The sequence below is a fragment of the Lipophrys pholis genome (genome assembly GCF_963383615.2).
Source record: "Lipophrys pholis genome assembly, chromosome: 22".
Taxonomy (NCBI): domain Eukaryota; kingdom Metazoa; phylum Chordata; class Actinopteri; order Blenniiformes; family Blenniidae; genus Lipophrys; species Lipophrys pholis.
Window position 1 is genome coordinate 15,950,864 of NC_137644.1, and position 16,074 is coordinate 15,966,937.

Genomic DNA, 16,074 nt, shown 5'->3' on the forward strand with positions numbered 1-16,074 from the left:
AATACCTAAGCTACAAAAATAACAAGAGAAGTGTAAGTAGCAGAATAATTTTTTTTTTTGCTGCTTATAAGAAGTGGGATTCTTGAGGAATGTGCAGAATCCCTTTGCGTGTTTCTCTCCGTGTGTCTGCACAGTCAGCCTTTTCTATCCGACTCTCTCGTTCCATAAATCCCTCCCTGGCCCTTCCTCGACTCCATCTGTAACTCCCGTCCAAGAGGGTTACAGCACAGGTTCAGGATCGGCCAGCAGCCGTCATGAGCTAAAATCCAATTCGTCACAATTCGGATTGGATGTGAAGGAAAACTCCACTGTCTTTCATCGGCTTTCCCACCTGAGCAAAAATACATTTGACGCCAAAATGGCTGGAGGGGACAATGAAATATACAACGAAACAATATTAATCTCATCAGATCAACTCGGTCCTTATTCATTCAAAATCTCTGTTATTTATCCTCCACTTCGTCCTGACAGTCCCTCGCTCGCCACCAACCTCGGCCTATCACGTCAATCTCTTCACCCACTCTCCTCTCCACCCGGCTCTCCGCTGTCACATCTGCATCCATCAGTCGCTCAATTTCACCACATTTCATCTGCCTTCCTCGCCCCAATCTATGCCACCCATTCATCTCCCCTCTTTTCCTCCCTGCTCCTGGCACTCGTCCCCGGCTCCCCGGTTTGATCTATTCTTCCTCTCTCCCGATTCCCTCCTTCTTCCTCTGTACATCTTATGCATCTTTACATCTCAATCCATCTTCCCCGTCCTTCCTTCCAGATCAACCAGCTCTCTGGTTTTTTTGTTACAGGTCTATGACGGCACACATTTTGCAATTCCAGGCATTTTTGTGGCCAGCTGGCACAGAAACTCTTGCTGGAAACGTTTAAAAAAAAAAAAAAAAAGTTTCTGTACAGTAAACGGGAATCTAACACAGGAAACAATTGGCAGCGTTGATTTCTGCTGGTTTTGAACTAATTTGAGCCTGCAAGGACAATTTCTCTGCCAACTTAAAGTAATGAAATTGGAAGAGCAAGATGCTCCACTTGAATCTAGGTGTAATAACATTAAGTGCTGAGTAACGATCATCAGTCTTTCCTCTGTCAGCACACAAGCTGCTTTACTGTAACTGTCGGTCTAATCTTCTAATTTCAACTTACAAATGCGCCTCATACAGTACGCTCCACAAAAACAAGTGAAGAACTGTCTTACGGTGTGATTCTTTAAACTAAGATGATTTAAACATTCCCACTGCAGAGCAGGGAGCAGACCCGCGCTCCGGGGGCACCATTCATTTACACATTAACCTGAAGGCCTGATTTACTCCAATGTTCATGGGGTGGAAAATCCACCCGAGTGCCAGTCCCAATCTCTTTCTCGTTCCCTCCCTCCCTCCGTAAGAGTTCCCCTCTGAGCTAAAGAGAAAGGGAAGGATTATGAGAGAAAAGGGAGCGTTAAAAACAATCTTTCTATCTCATCAAATCCTCTATCTGAAGGCGAAGTGTCACCCAGGTGTAACAGGCACTGAGTTCCGCTGCCTGTCTGGATTAATCTGCTCCTTTACACACTCACCGACACTCTGTGGTGCTTTAATTTTAACAGAAACAAAGAGCAATGTTGGGATTGATATAGGGATTCACCCTGATGGAGCGGTTAGCGCTTGTGTCCTACAATGTGAGTCTGAGCTCGGGGGCCTGTCTGTTCAGCAGGATTTGCATGATCTCCCTGGATGGTGAGTGAATGAGTTTGACTGCACGTTCGAAAAACCTCCTTTAGGGAGAAAAGTTCAGGTTCAGACCTCCACGAAACACCTGCTTCAGGACAGAACATATTCATTATAGATGTGTGTTTTCGGTGAGCCGCTACAGGCAGGAGCAGCAGCTGGAGGACTGCGATACCGGTGTCATTCAACCAATTACAAGCACTTGATGCGGCATGTAAGCTGGCTCAGCTGCGCTTAAAGAGAAGCAAGATTAGATGGAGTTTCAGGCTTTTCAGGCTTTCAGGACCAAAATATACGGCTTGTTTTAGATAGAAGGTGCAACATAAATGGCCAGTGTGAGACAAGCTAGTATTGTGCAATAGTGAGGCATGAAAAAGTAAGGTAAAAAATAATTTTTTTTTTAAAAAAAAGCATTGCAGCACCAAAAAAACAAATAGTCCGACTCACTCAGATTCATGTAATAAGATGATGAAATAAATGTTATCTCACACACCTCTACATGAGCACCTTCACGATAACGTTGAATAATTGAAGCGATTGAAAACAGTGCAGCGGCGAAAGTACAGCAGCCACTGGCAGGTGCAACTTCCAGAACAAACCCCGCCCCATTTCCCAACGAACACACACAAATGCACTCATGAACACTTTGTGTTGCATAACATCGTTGCCAAGTACCTTCATTTCCTATAAAAATGCAAATTGCTGCGTACAAACAAAACGTACTGATAGAAGTAGTTAAACTCTGCGACACAAGTGTGTGTTTGTGTGTTGCGTGTGTATACAGTAACATGAAATCTGGACGTCCACAGACGCACGGTTGTGTGCACAAAAGCCCCGTTGTCCTGACACACATGCGAGCCTGCCAACAAGGAGGCAGATTCCCTCCTGGTACTCGCTGCTCCCTCTCACATCAATCACGCAATACAATCTCAAAGACAGCGTGCATACATACAGAAACATAGCAAAGACATTGCACGCACACACACACACACACATACACACTTGTGTACATGTGAACAAGCACAAGCTTCCATCTCAAACACGCACACAGACCCCCACTCCCTCAATGTCAGTCACACATTCAGCAACACGCTGCTCCTGACGTCACCCGGCTCGCCTGGACGACACTGGACGATAGATTGCATCCAGCAACCGCAGGAAGAGACGTACAGTGCCGTTATTGTTCAGCCCGTGCGACTCAGTGCCGGGGCAAATCATGCACAAAGAGCAAGGAGCAGAAAAACTTAATTTGGTTAAGTGTATTAATTACAGTCCACTCGATATTTTGATCATGCCGCATCCTTTTACAATGCTGCGTTAAACCCTGGATGCCGGGGGTGCAGTCCCGTTGTTTATTTATAGAACAGAAACCGTTGGGAGGATGAGAAAGGAGATGCAAAGAGACAAAAGCTGTTTTTAATTTTGGATCGGAAACAGATTAACAAACATAAAGGGACGGATGGGAGAGAAGTTGAGAAAGTTAAGCTTTCCTTTTGCATTCCAGACATTCCTTCTTCTTTTTTTTTGTTTGGGAAGGTTTCTTCTTTTTTTTTTTTTTGTCCTTTCAGCGAGAGACATTGTACATACCTGCTGTGATCAAAGAGGCGGAACGAATCGAGTGAACACATTCACACGCACGCTCCCGCAAATGACAAGCGACTAAAACAAGATTCGGTGCACTGGATAGGACAGACAAGACACACAACACTGAGCGGTGTGGACATCGGTATAAAGACGTATGCGTTTTGTCCGACGACGGCACGTCCGTTCTATTCAGACCAGTTCTGTGGCGAACCCGCTCCACAGGCCCAGATGGAGGGAGGGGAGGGAGGAGGAGGAGGAGGAGGAGAGGCTGTGAAAGAAAGGGAGTCTGACAGTGGGAGAGAAGTGATGAGACATGGTAAAACAGAGGCAAGCAAGAAATGAGTGGAAGGTGTGGGATCTGAAAGTAACAGAGTAACAGCTCGAAACAAAGCAGTGACACTGTAAAATATCTTTTCAACGCTCAGCAAGAAAAAGACAAGAAAACATGAAGCGAAAGCTTCAATCAGGTGTAAGTATAATGTTGGATATGACCAGAAGGAGGCTCATCATTTCATTTGGCTCGGGGTGAAGATACAATACATCAGAATTAACTAACGCCACTTATGTGCAAAGGGACTCTCGTCTCGTGTGTTCTCAGTCCAGCTCTCGCTTTTTCAGCAATTTAAGTTAATGCAATGCAAAGGAGTTCATTTCCTCCATCATGTAGTGCAACAAGACTGAAAAGACAAAGGGGAATCCATACAGTTCCCCAGAATGGCTTTGGGATTCTTATTTCTTTGGATAATTTTGATTCAGTCAATCAAAATGTTAAATATCTACCTTTATTTGATTATAGCATCATTTATGCGGATAGTTTTTAAGCTAGAATGACCTTTAAAAAGGTTCCCTACATTCAAGGTTAAGATTTAACCTAATGCACTACGGGGGAATAATTCTACATCAACTGGCTTTAACCCTTTTTATTAACAGTTCTATGTTAGTAGAATTTTCTCAATACTCAATTTTACTTCTAAATCTTACTCTAATTAGAATTACCAAACAGTGCATGTTGATGAAGTTTCATGAATTGGGAATAGAGGTAAAACACATTTTACAACACTAGATTTTCACTTCATTCCTGACATTCTGACTTTAATTCTGACCTAAATATCAAGATAAAACTTCCTCCTCATATATTTTTGATTAACAGGGACCTTTTATGTTCTTGCTACACATCAACCTCAACAATACAATCAATTATTTATTAATTGCATCTTACATTTATAACCCTGAGAATGGAGACACAGTATTTGTTATGCTGGCGCTGTGGCTACACTAACATGCGAAACAAAGACAAGGCAGGAGGAAAAAAGATAAAGGCAGCAGCTGGCGGAAGAGAGGTGAAGATAGTGGGCCGAGCATGAAGGAGGAGGTGATTCAGCGAGGAAGTGTGGAGGAGAGAGAGAAAGGAGGGAGCGGAGAGAGAGAGAGAGAGAGAGAGAGAGGGTGGAGAAGATATGAGCATTCCTCAGCAGGGGCGTGAGCCGGCGTGCATGTACGTGTGTCTGAACTCACGCGTCCTTAAATATTACAGGGAGGCAACTTAATTCAACTCCTCACACGAAGACAATGGTGAAGATGCAGAGAGGTGGGGGGGGGATTGAAAGTGAAAGGAATTACCAAAGAGAGACTTCAGGAGAGATTTCCCAACATTAGAGATCATAAAATATTCCTTCGTGTCCTGACATGTGTACTGACTCTCGGTTAAAGCTCCGGGCGGCTCCGGGCGTGAAGGACAAGAGGATTTTTATATTGCTGGCAGCAGGCCAACGACGTGATAGATTTCTCAAATGATGATCTTTTCCATTGTTACCATCTGATCTGCTCTCAGTTTGAATGGATGTGGAAAAACAACACGAGTGTGTGAATTTAAGGATTCCCACACAAGGCACGGAAAACTGCCTGAAACTCTTCCTTTCAAAATCCTGTGATGTGATTTTGCAGTCGTTTCCCGCACGTTGGCTCCACATCAACCGAGCCTTTTGGAGTTTTGGGAACACCATCAAAGCCTTAAATAAAACCCCACGCAAACCCACACACGAGCAGGTGAAAAGAGACCAAAATGCAAATATGATTTCCCTTTCAAAAAAAATTTAAAATGAAAGGAGCAATTACTGAGGACTCTGCGCGCTGGTTCGGTGATGACAATGTGTGAAATGAGGCGCTGAGGAGCGGCGAGTGACTTGCGAGCGTGCGTGCGTGCATGTCATCTCTTGTATAATATTTCATGGCTGCTGCCGAGACGAGCAGAGTCTCCGTCTCATCCAGATGGCCTCGGCACCAACAGACAGCTGGGAGTCCCCGACCAGGCGGCCCGTTTCATCCGTCTACCTATCTTCAGGACCTCCTTATATAGCAACAAGACGACTCCTCCTGAGCAGGCCACGAAACCCACTTTACGTGAAAGAAGTCTGAACTGTGCGAGTAAACTGCAGGTAGGTGGGGGTTTAAAAGAAAAAAAGAACTACAAAATCCAAGGATGAATCTAAATAAATTTGAGCTAAAGTAAAAACCCTCTAACTAGGACTCCTGGCTTTGTGAAGTTTAAAGGAAATCCAGGTCCCGGATGAGTGAAATGAACAGGATATTACATCGACTCCCTTCCATCGCTTAATTTGTTCCTGGAACTGAGCAACGAGCGACGGCAGCCAGTTCAGAGATATAAATAACAGGACCTCACAGTGGAGAGATGGTGCGTCACAGAAAACACACGCAAGCACTCGCGAGGCATCCTTACCTGCGTTTCGTCCTGCACCACTCGGTACTGCTCCTTCCACACCGTCATCTTGGTGGCTTCGTCCTTCCTCAGCGCTCGCTCTTTCTTCAGCTCCGGACTCCAAAACGTCTTGATGGAGTTCATGGAGGAGCTCAGCTTGGACTCTTTGGCTTCCAGCTATTAGAAACAAACATTTTGATTTCATTTTCATTATTTAACAAAGAAAAATCTTTAATTAGAGAGTAACTTTCCTCTCTCTGCTGCTTTCAGTTTTGAGCTATAATGCTCATTTTAAATTCAAACAAACAAAGGGGAATTCACACATAGACAGACAGAAGAAAGGATGTTTGACTCATAATATGTAAAAAATAATGGATTTATCCACAGAGATGTCTGAGTGGACGTGTCCTTACTTCTCTGCGCAGTAGTTCGTTCTCTCTCAGCACTTCTCTTAACTGAGTCTGCAGGTCGGACATCGCACCGTCTCTCACCTGGTCACAACAGAAGAATGAAACATTTGAATTTTATTACTTCTATTCATGTTTTCATACAGGGTTATGAACGTTCAGTTTGGATTTTAATTACTGAAAGTGTCAGTATCTGTTTATAAACACACAGGTCAACTTAAATGTACTTTTCTCTCAATTACATATTGTACAGTAGGACGAAAGTACTAAATGCTGTTTGAACTAAAGCTCAAGAAGTTAAATATCTGTGATATTGGTCAGTTTTAAGCCACTTAGCAAGACATTTCATTGTATAAACAGTATACGATTGTGTCTTTATACTGACTTTTAAATCTTTAAGTTTAAAGAAACAACTTTTGAATGGGAATTTCCATTTTTCAGGCATTTTTGTGAATCTGCGTTGACTTTAAAAAGCCTACTTTTGGTGTCAAGTTCGAGCACCGAGTGAAATCGTCAAAGTGCAAAAGCCGAACCAGAACCTGTGATGGTAAGTAACGTCAAGGAGGAACTTTGTTTTAAGGAGGAAGGAGCGATCCGAAGAGGAGAGCAGAGCGAGTGGGACGGCAGACCTCGGTCTATTTAAACTCACTGTATGAATGCCCACACTGTTCTTGTTTTATCTGGTCGGAGGGGCGACTTAAGAAGAAAATAGTAACCGTTTAACAGTTTGCTAAAGCCGGATCAAACCCACCACACACCCTCATTCCTCAGAGAGCAAGTGTAAAATGTATCTGGGGGAGGAATGGTTGCAAACTAGAGCTGATTCTGTCTTGACAAAGTCATAGTTTCTTCAAATGAACAGGATGTTCATATCTGGATCTCTAAGCACTTGTCCTAAATTAAATCAAACAGGATTCAGAATGAAAAAAAAAATTGAAATAAAAAATTCCCATTGGGGATCCATGTGACTAGTCAGCTAAATGATTAAACATCCTGCCCCTCCCTCGCTCGTCAGCACCAGAAATATTAGTGGCCTCGTGTTTTATTCATGTACAGGGCGCTGGTTAACTGTCATGCAGCCGCCCGTCACTCGTCTGTGCTTTTTCTGTGTGCGTCAGCACATTAAAGTGCACTAACCTGCCTGCTCTCAGACAAAAACACAGTTCGTCATGACAAGAAGCTAAAAAGGTAAAGGCTTCAGGAAGTTATTGTTGAGTAAATATAGGACTTTTATAGCTTGAGAATAAATGCTTCAGTTCATGACTGATTTTGCCGCTTCCCACCAAACTGCTATTCCATCTCTGGACATGACGGCACAATCACTTCCTCCTCTTCCTCCTGCTCCTCCTCCAGTGTTTACATAAGGACTCCTCCCTGCGATAGCCACCCGAAGCCTGTATGATACGCTGGCTCCGGCCGCGCCCAGGGTCATACTGTTCTAAGACTTACTCTGGATTTTCTGGGACAAAGTTTAAAATACTTTACTGTGAATTGTGAAAAATTTTTTAGACTGTTTTGATGAATGTTTTCCTCTCCCACAGGAGCCTAATTCACACAAAATAAGATATTGTAGCTCTAGAGTAAGCTTGATTATACATTACAGAAGTAAAGATGAACAGTGATCAGTCTGTATATAGTATCGTGCTGCACAGACTTTAACCTTCACACACAATTTGCTTCGAGCTGGCACTGATAAGGAATAAAGGACGGGGGTGCTTCACCTGTCTCATGGAGTGGGGGACGGTAGCCGCCTGTGCCGGATGATTTTGCAGATCCCCTCCAAAAGAGATGGCGTCGCTGACCATGAGGGCTCCAGCACTTCCTCCAGTGTTTATGTTGGGGCTGCTCCCCATGATAGCCGCCCTGACCCCGTACGGGACCCTGGCCCCGGCCCTGCCCAGGGTCATGGTGCTTTTGGGTAAGGAGGGATTCAACCCGCTGCCCAGACTCCCGATGCCCACCGGGTCCTCGGCCGTGTCAGTGAAGTACATGGGCCCGCCGGTCGCATAGGCAGCGTTAAGCGATTGAATGTTCTCCATGGACAAGGTCTTGCCGGTGCCAGTGAGTCCGACGGTGGAGCTGCTGCCGCTGTTTCGGCGGTGCCCCAAACGTGGGGAACGAGGGAGGCGAGGCGAGCGGCCGGGACTCCCGGACGCCGAGCCGTTCCCATTGGATCCCACGACATCCAGCTTGGAGACGGACCGAGAGCTTCCGTACATGGCGAGATAATGCTGGGCGTATGTGGTAGATGTGTGAGAAATCAAACGACGGAATAAAGCTCAACCAAAGAACATCCTCAGAATCACAGGAAATACAGAAAGCAGTGAATAGAGGCCCAAAAAACTGAAACGCGAAGATGGATCTCTGCGAAAAGAAATTCCCGTCCGTCTTCTGCTGTAGCTCCTCTTGAATTTAAAAATGTCATAGTGTTGACACAGCTGTGATCAAGGCTTGTCCAAACCCTCGTTGTAATCCATGGGCTTTGTCAGAGAGAAGTAATCAATGAGGGATCTCATCAGGTGAAAGACAATGAGAGAGTCCTCAGAGTGAAGGGTGATGAGATCACCTGAAGACACAAGAACACACAACACAAACAGTATTTAGTGTCTGAGTGCATCACTTTAAGTAAAAACTGATTAGTGTCTTACCACGAGATTAAGAACTTTGTGTTTCAGAGTAAATCAAGAGTTGGAATCTGTTTTACACACACAATAAAAACCTTTAATTTAATGAACCACTAATTTAACGGCTCTTAAGTTCCTCTGTATCGACTCCTGAAGCTTGCTGAAAATGATGTGGAGAATAATTTTCATCCTATTGTTACCTATTTAGAAATTTAATGTGCATACTTGGCTATTTTCAAAAACACTAAAATTGTTTATTTTAAAAAATGGCCACAAGCTGCTAAAATTTGTTTAAAGATAATGAAGAACAAAAAAAGTGGGGGGTCGGCTAAAAGGAGGAACGGCAAAAACGTCTGGAATGGAGCAAAAACAGCTCAATTGGTGGAAATAGCTTAAATGGTCTGGAAAAAATGGTCAAAAGTCAAAATGGCTAAAACAACCAAACGAGCTGAAAACGGGCTAAAAAGGTTAAACCTGCTAAAAATGGCTAAAGAAGCTCAAACAACAAATTCAAAATTGCAGTCATAAAACATCCTGAATGTACATTTAGCAAAATTACATAAATAACTTTATAAAGTGTTTGATATTTTATGATTAAACATATTTAGTGGCTTAGGAAGAAATTTGTTTGGTGGAAAAGGTGAGTAAAAGAAACTAATCTTTCGATGGGACTCCTGCTCGTGGGCATTTGTATAGAAGCCGTCCTACACTTCATCTGTCTTCTTTTCTATTTCTCTGTAGTTTCCTGCAGAATGTGCAGATTCTTTCTTTGGAGCTGAAACTTCCTGATCTGAGGTTCGATTTTCTCTCTTCTGTTCTTTTCTATCTTTACTGTCAGACTCCAACTGGCGGAGGCAGATGGCGCCACCACTGAGCCAGGCTCTGTTGAAGGCTTCTTCCTGTCAGAAGGAAGTCCGTCCTTTACAACTTCTCTAATGCTTGGACTCTAACTTTTGACTTGATTTTTTTCCCTTCGACACTTTATGTAAGTAATGAAATGAGTCACTGAGCTGAACAACACGAGCTGATAAATATCTTTAAATCATACAAAACAAGGACAGTTGAAGCGACTCCTTTTCTGCTTCTTGTTATGATTACAGGTCGAAAATAAAATATAGAAAGCTGAATCACCTATCAGCTAAAGAACAGCTATAAACTGTAATTCCTTTTTCTGCCTATGCAGCCTAGAAACATCATGCTGGATTAAACAGCCTCAATAATAAAACCAATTAACTCAGTCAGGTTAATGAATCCTTCCATTCCCATCATGCTCAGTGCGAGAGAGCAATCACTAAAACGGTTGCCTCCTTTCGCACACGATGAGCATAATTTATGGGAGCACATATGTTTTTGAAAAATGTCACGGGGGGTTACTGCAAATTTCGGGCTTGTGGCGACGTCTGAGTGCTGCAATACCTCAGCGCTCGTGAACTACGCACATTCGCCCGCGGACACATGACCTGTTGGACTCACACACTGGTCATTTGATACACACTCTCCTCTTGCAACAAGTCACATGACTATCTTTAAGTGACGGGAGCGAAAAGAAAAGAAAAGAACAACTCAGTATTTAGGCGGGAATTCAGGTAAAGTGTTTTGACTTTAAACAAACAAACGCGGCACTCATTGGGGACGCCACTGATCAAATTTAAACAAACACACAATCGGAATGAGGTCGACCTCTCCGGCGTTTCCTGGCCGCTGAGGAGCACAGATCTTTGGCCGGGGAGACGCTACCGACAGCCAGTCGGTTCACTCGGCGCGCGCTCTGAAACGTAAACAGGGACCATCTGTTCCAGCTCCCTTTGGGCCAAAAAAGCACAACACCTGGACAGGAACAGGGCAGGACCCGGCCTGGAGCCCAGGCACACACACTTACATGATACCGACTTACATATACGAGTGAGCGAGAAAACTGAACATACGTGGCGATCTCAAACAAACACAGATAGATAGATAGATAGATAGATAGATAGATAGATAGATAGATAGATAGATAGATAGATAGATAGATAGATAGATAGATAGATAGATAGATAGATAGATAGATAGATAGATAGATAGATAGATAGATAGATAGATAGATAGATAGATAGATAGATAGATAGATAGATAGATAGATCAACCCCCGCATGTAAACAAACCCTGAACCAAACATTTACAGAAGGACACGCACATCGGCTCAGTGGCCGTGAATGATCACGTCCACACACACACACACACACAAATCTGACGCCTGGTTTGAAGCCAGTGTTACACTGCAGAGACTGAGTCCGGGGCTTTTCCTCCTCCTCCTCCTCCTCCTCCTCCTCCTCCTCCTCCCTCCGGACCTACTGACCTGTATCTAATGGACACACTCGTGTCCCAATTCTCATTATGATGCAAAACTGCCTCGCTTCTTTAGATTTTACTCAAGCATTTATTATACACACACTGAGGCTTGTTCACATACGTTGGTTTCAGGTTAAACACTTAGATAGACCGTATTTAGCAAAGCAAACACTGATGTGTTTTATCTAATTTTTTTATTTCTTTAAAGGACCTCGTGGAAAACACAACACCAACTTTGTTGTGCTCGAGTCGGAGAGTTATCTCTGGTGGTTTTGGCGGGCTTCGAGTGAAACCTCTTGGATTTCAAAGAAAAACAAAACGAGAACACCACCGGCGTCATGAGATCCAGCATTTTGACAGGCTTCACCGTCGCTCTCGACCTTTCGCGCGCCTGTGAGGAGGCGATGCGGCGCTGCTGTAAGAAACATCTGTGAAGCAGCGCCGCACCCTGAGTTCACACGGGTTCAACGTCGACCTGAGAGACGGTAAATCTTCACCTGAGCTCCTCTCATCTTAACTCTCTACCCCCAGTCGTCGTCTGCAGATGCAGTTTGGTAAAAGCCTCTGACAAACGTCGGGGAACGACTTTCCCAGCAAGTTTATTTTCATGCTCATTGCAATGTGCCACTAAAATCTTCACCTGTGAAGGAATCTAAAGCAACAACTGGTTGCTTATTTTCTCTGATAACCAGTCAATCACTGAAACTTTAAAATGTCAGTGAAGCCCCCCCCCCCCCCCCCCCCACACCCACACACACACACACACACACACACACACACACACACACACAAAAATGTCATCGGGACATTTTCAAATGTCTTGAAGAAGAAAATATAAAATCAACATCACAGGAAACAAAATTCTTCACCAAGATGGACCAATTCATTTTTAATCACCATCAATTAAACAACAATAAATTACAATAAAATCTCTTAGCCGACTGAAGTCAACTTTTTTAAATGTTCAAACAAAATCGAAAAACCTTGTTTTTGATTCTGAACCAGGGCTTAAAAAATCAATCTGACAACTGATATAACCTCCTTTAAGTCCAGTAAACCCTCCAAAGGTGTTCAGCCACAACGGAGAACAGATAATGTTGAAGTCGTCACGTGACGAAGCTCAATTTTTCAACCGAACTAACTTGACGTTGACGCAGCTGACTTGTTCATAAACCACCGGGATTATTATTATTTATTGATGTATTTCTGATGAACACACATTCAGTGCCAGTTCTTGTTTGAAAACATCTGACCTTTCAGCTGCTAAATACTTCACTGTTCACAAGCCAGAGACTCACTTGTGGAAGTACGAAACCAGTTGTAGGCTGGAAAATCACTGAAGTTAAACTGGTAACTACCACTTTTCCACTGTTAATCACGTTCACACCACTGAGACTTTTTGGGGTCCAGTCCCCAGCATGCACATCGCAGTGTATGTCTCTGGGTTACGGTGAGTGTGTGAATGTAGAATAAAGTGAGTTAAAGATTGTTATAGTGTTATGGTTATTATGTTTTTATGGTTTGATAACAAATATATTTGATTTGTGTTAAACAGACGTTTTGTAAACGTTGTCATGTAAACACGAAACTATTCTGAAACAAAAGCCACTACGTTTTCACCTGCAATGCGTAAACGGAGCCTCAGAATCAGAGTTAAAGTTGGTGCTAACAATCACATTGAAGCGTTTAAGCGGCGGCGAAGTTATCGAAGACGAAACCGTTCGATATCGCACCGTTAAACAGAATTCCGCGGTCATGAAAGATGATTTTCAGTCACACCAACGTGATTCATCTGCTACGTCCTCATCTTCCTCCAGCTTTCACTTCTTCCCGCGGCCTCTCTCGCCCAACATCAGCATTCCTGATGGTGTTCACCATGTTCTATTTATGCGACGACCCCACATCCGTCTGTCGCCCCCGACAACGTGACACACGCTCAGCCAGCTGCCGTTTGAGCGCGGCGGCTAAATCTGACAAAAGTTCTCCTCCTCCTCTCTCCCGTTATTCTCCCGTCCGGCCCGGTCTGGTTTGATTTGGCCGGGGAGGACTCTCTGGTGCCGTCCGGGTCGTGTCGACGGCGCTGCTGAAGGGGAGAGGCGCGGAATCTGTGTGAAGATTTAAGGGGGACGACCCGCCGTTCACCGGATTCTGCTTTTTTTACCCTCTTCATGCGCCACGACGGCAATATTACGTTCCATAAAACATCTCGGCCTCGCCCGCAGTACGAGACAAGATATCAAACCATGTGTCATCCTGAGCAAGTGTTTCCCAAACTGCTACGAGACGCAACTTTTAAAAAAGCTCATCAAGATCCTGCTACTTAAAACAAATATACTCCTAAATACGACATTTGTGGGTTTTCCCTGTGGGCTGTTCATCGTTTGGCCGACATTCTAGTACAGTAACAGTAACAGACTTTGCAGCTTTTTGCTAATTCTTACAGACAATAAGCATAAAGAAAATTAAAATGAATCTGATAAGGAAACAAAAGTGAATTGTTGAAACACTTCTGATAAATGTTTTTACTTGGGCTGTTTCACTGCGTTATCATGGGGTTAACTGGTTAAGCTGTGTGTACATTGGGACAACACGTAATTAGATAACTATGAGGTTTACAATAATTCTGTTAAGTATATTGATAATTTCTGCTTTGGGAACAAGAGTCTTCTTTCTCTTGCTTTACTTTAAAAAAAAGATTTACTTTTACAAGCTTTGTGTGATATTCACATTCACGGCACTCATGTCGCAGAAGATCGACTGAGCTGTGATGAATTACACATTTTCATGTGTTCATGCTCTGCGTGTCAACATATATGGTAAATCCTAATGCACAGAAGCACATCGATGAAGGGAAAGCAACTTAAAAAAAACAACAAAATCAACAGTTCTGCTTCTGTATTGCTGCTGGTTAGAACTTCAGATGCACGTGTGTTAGAATAAATAAATAAAAAACAAACACGGTGCATGTTGGTCTGATTATAGATGCGTCGTGGAACGGAAAGCCACAATCACATCCACATCACACTGCAAGACTCCGTCACATTAATGCATAATGCAAGTTGAACCGCGTGACTCTAACGTTTGCAAATAGGGTTCATTACCATTGATTTGTCGCGGTACATAGGTCATACGGCGCTGCTGTTTGTTTTGAAGCAGGTCCAATATCGTGGATCCAAAGTATATTATTGATGCCAAATTAAGATAGCAGCCTGTTGTTGATCTATGCATTATTTACTTCAACGCAACACAAGTAAAGTCCTCTGTTGTCTTCGCGAGATTCATATTGAGTGCATTGATCCTATCTTGCTGCACGTGTGTGTCGTATGTTTAAGACACTGGGAAGCGCAATAGCGATACGGGTCAGATAGCATCAGCGCTACTCTATTGTGTGCCAGAGGAGGAAATTAATCCCAGATGTAGGGCGAGCAAACAAAATGCAAACACAATCAGGCGTTCACGCACACAAATGCAATGACGCACAAAAACACGGGGATGTCGCGCACATGCAGAAACACACATTGTGTGACCGTAGACTTACTATCAAGCGTCTATCGATAAACAGTCGCTCTCCAAGTACGGACATATAACTAGATCCCGCCAAAAACTTGAACGAATGAATAACAGACATACAGGATTTATTTAGAGGAGTTCACGCACTTTGAATGGCCTTGTTGCTGAAATGTGCTACAAAAACAAAGTTTAAGGTTTGAATGAATCCATCCAGTAAAACAAATCACTCTTCTCAGACTGCTTTTAATGTGAAAATCCGGTAAGTGCTTTAGGCCGCGTGGTGGTGTTGTGGTTAGTAGCTCTTGGTTGGATCCATGAGGAGAGAGTTTGGTACGCGAGTTTTCTCCCAAATAAAAAAAAACCCCAAACAAACATACATTTAAGGTTAATTTCTGTCTCTGAATCAGGGGTGCACACATGCAACTTGCTGTATAAAACTATTTATTCACTGCGGACTAATTAGGTTCATAAAGTTCTAATTTAAAAGTTTTTTTTCAAAATGTTTGGGGACTTTATAGACTATACATTTTCAGTTTGGTATAGTTTAGCAAAGATCCAAACATTTTCAATGAAAATACACAAGGAACTGGAGTTTATAGGGAAATTATACTAAGATTTGTTAAATTATACCACCAATTCACCTCAAAAGGGAAGAAAAATTACTGAACGTTAAAAACAAACTCAAACGAAATCAGTAAGTAGAACCTTTATATTAGTTTTACGTTTGCAGCACTTAATCGGTTTACTTACTTTGAACGTTGGGGCGTACAGTTTTAATCTTATAAGATTAGCAGTTCTAATCCAACACTGACACCCGCAACTGCAGCTGTGATTATTTATTTTTATTCCACGATATTGTTTTATCGCCTTTCTTAACGTCTTAGCATTTTTCAGTATGAATCGCTTATATACTTGTTGTACTTTTTTGAAAAATGTTGTATTTTACATCTAATAGTTAATTTTTTTAACAGCAAATCTCAAAAAAAATCTACTTTTTTAGCAGGAAACAACGGCAAAGTGTGGAGTTACTGGTTTTTATAGGTTACAGCTTATGCTGGTCCAGTATTGCTCATCTTAGCGGCTCCCTCAAGCTCAATTTCACCTAAATAAACATTTTTTATTATTTTCATTTTATTTACACTCCAGTCATTTTCCAGTTGTCTTTTATCTCTTGGATTAAAAAAAAA

The 16,074-nt window shown here is 42.9% G+C and overlaps 1 protein-coding gene across 4 annotated transcripts in view; it reads right to left on the reverse strand.

The window, feature by feature from the left end:
- Window positions 1–16,074, reverse strand: part of LOC308127259 (ELKS/Rab6-interacting/CAST family member 1-like) — a 133,187-nt gene that overhangs the window by 115,261 nt on the left and 1,852 nt on the right. For all 4 annotated transcript variants that reach the window (XR_013936489.1, XM_080492183.1, XM_080492182.1 and 1 more), the window contains exons 2-4: window positions 8,144–8,988; window positions 6,429–6,506; window positions 6,037–6,192 (exon numbers count right to left, since the gene is read on the reverse strand). Coding sequence is in view for 3 of the 4 variants with exons in the window: in XM_080492183.1 (XP_080348309.1) it covers window positions 6,037–6,192; window positions 6,429–6,506; window positions 8,144–8,641 (732 nt within the window). In the remaining variant the exon portion in view is untranslated. The remainder of the gene's footprint in view (window positions 1–6,036; window positions 6,193–6,428; window positions 6,507–8,143; window positions 8,989–16,074) is intronic.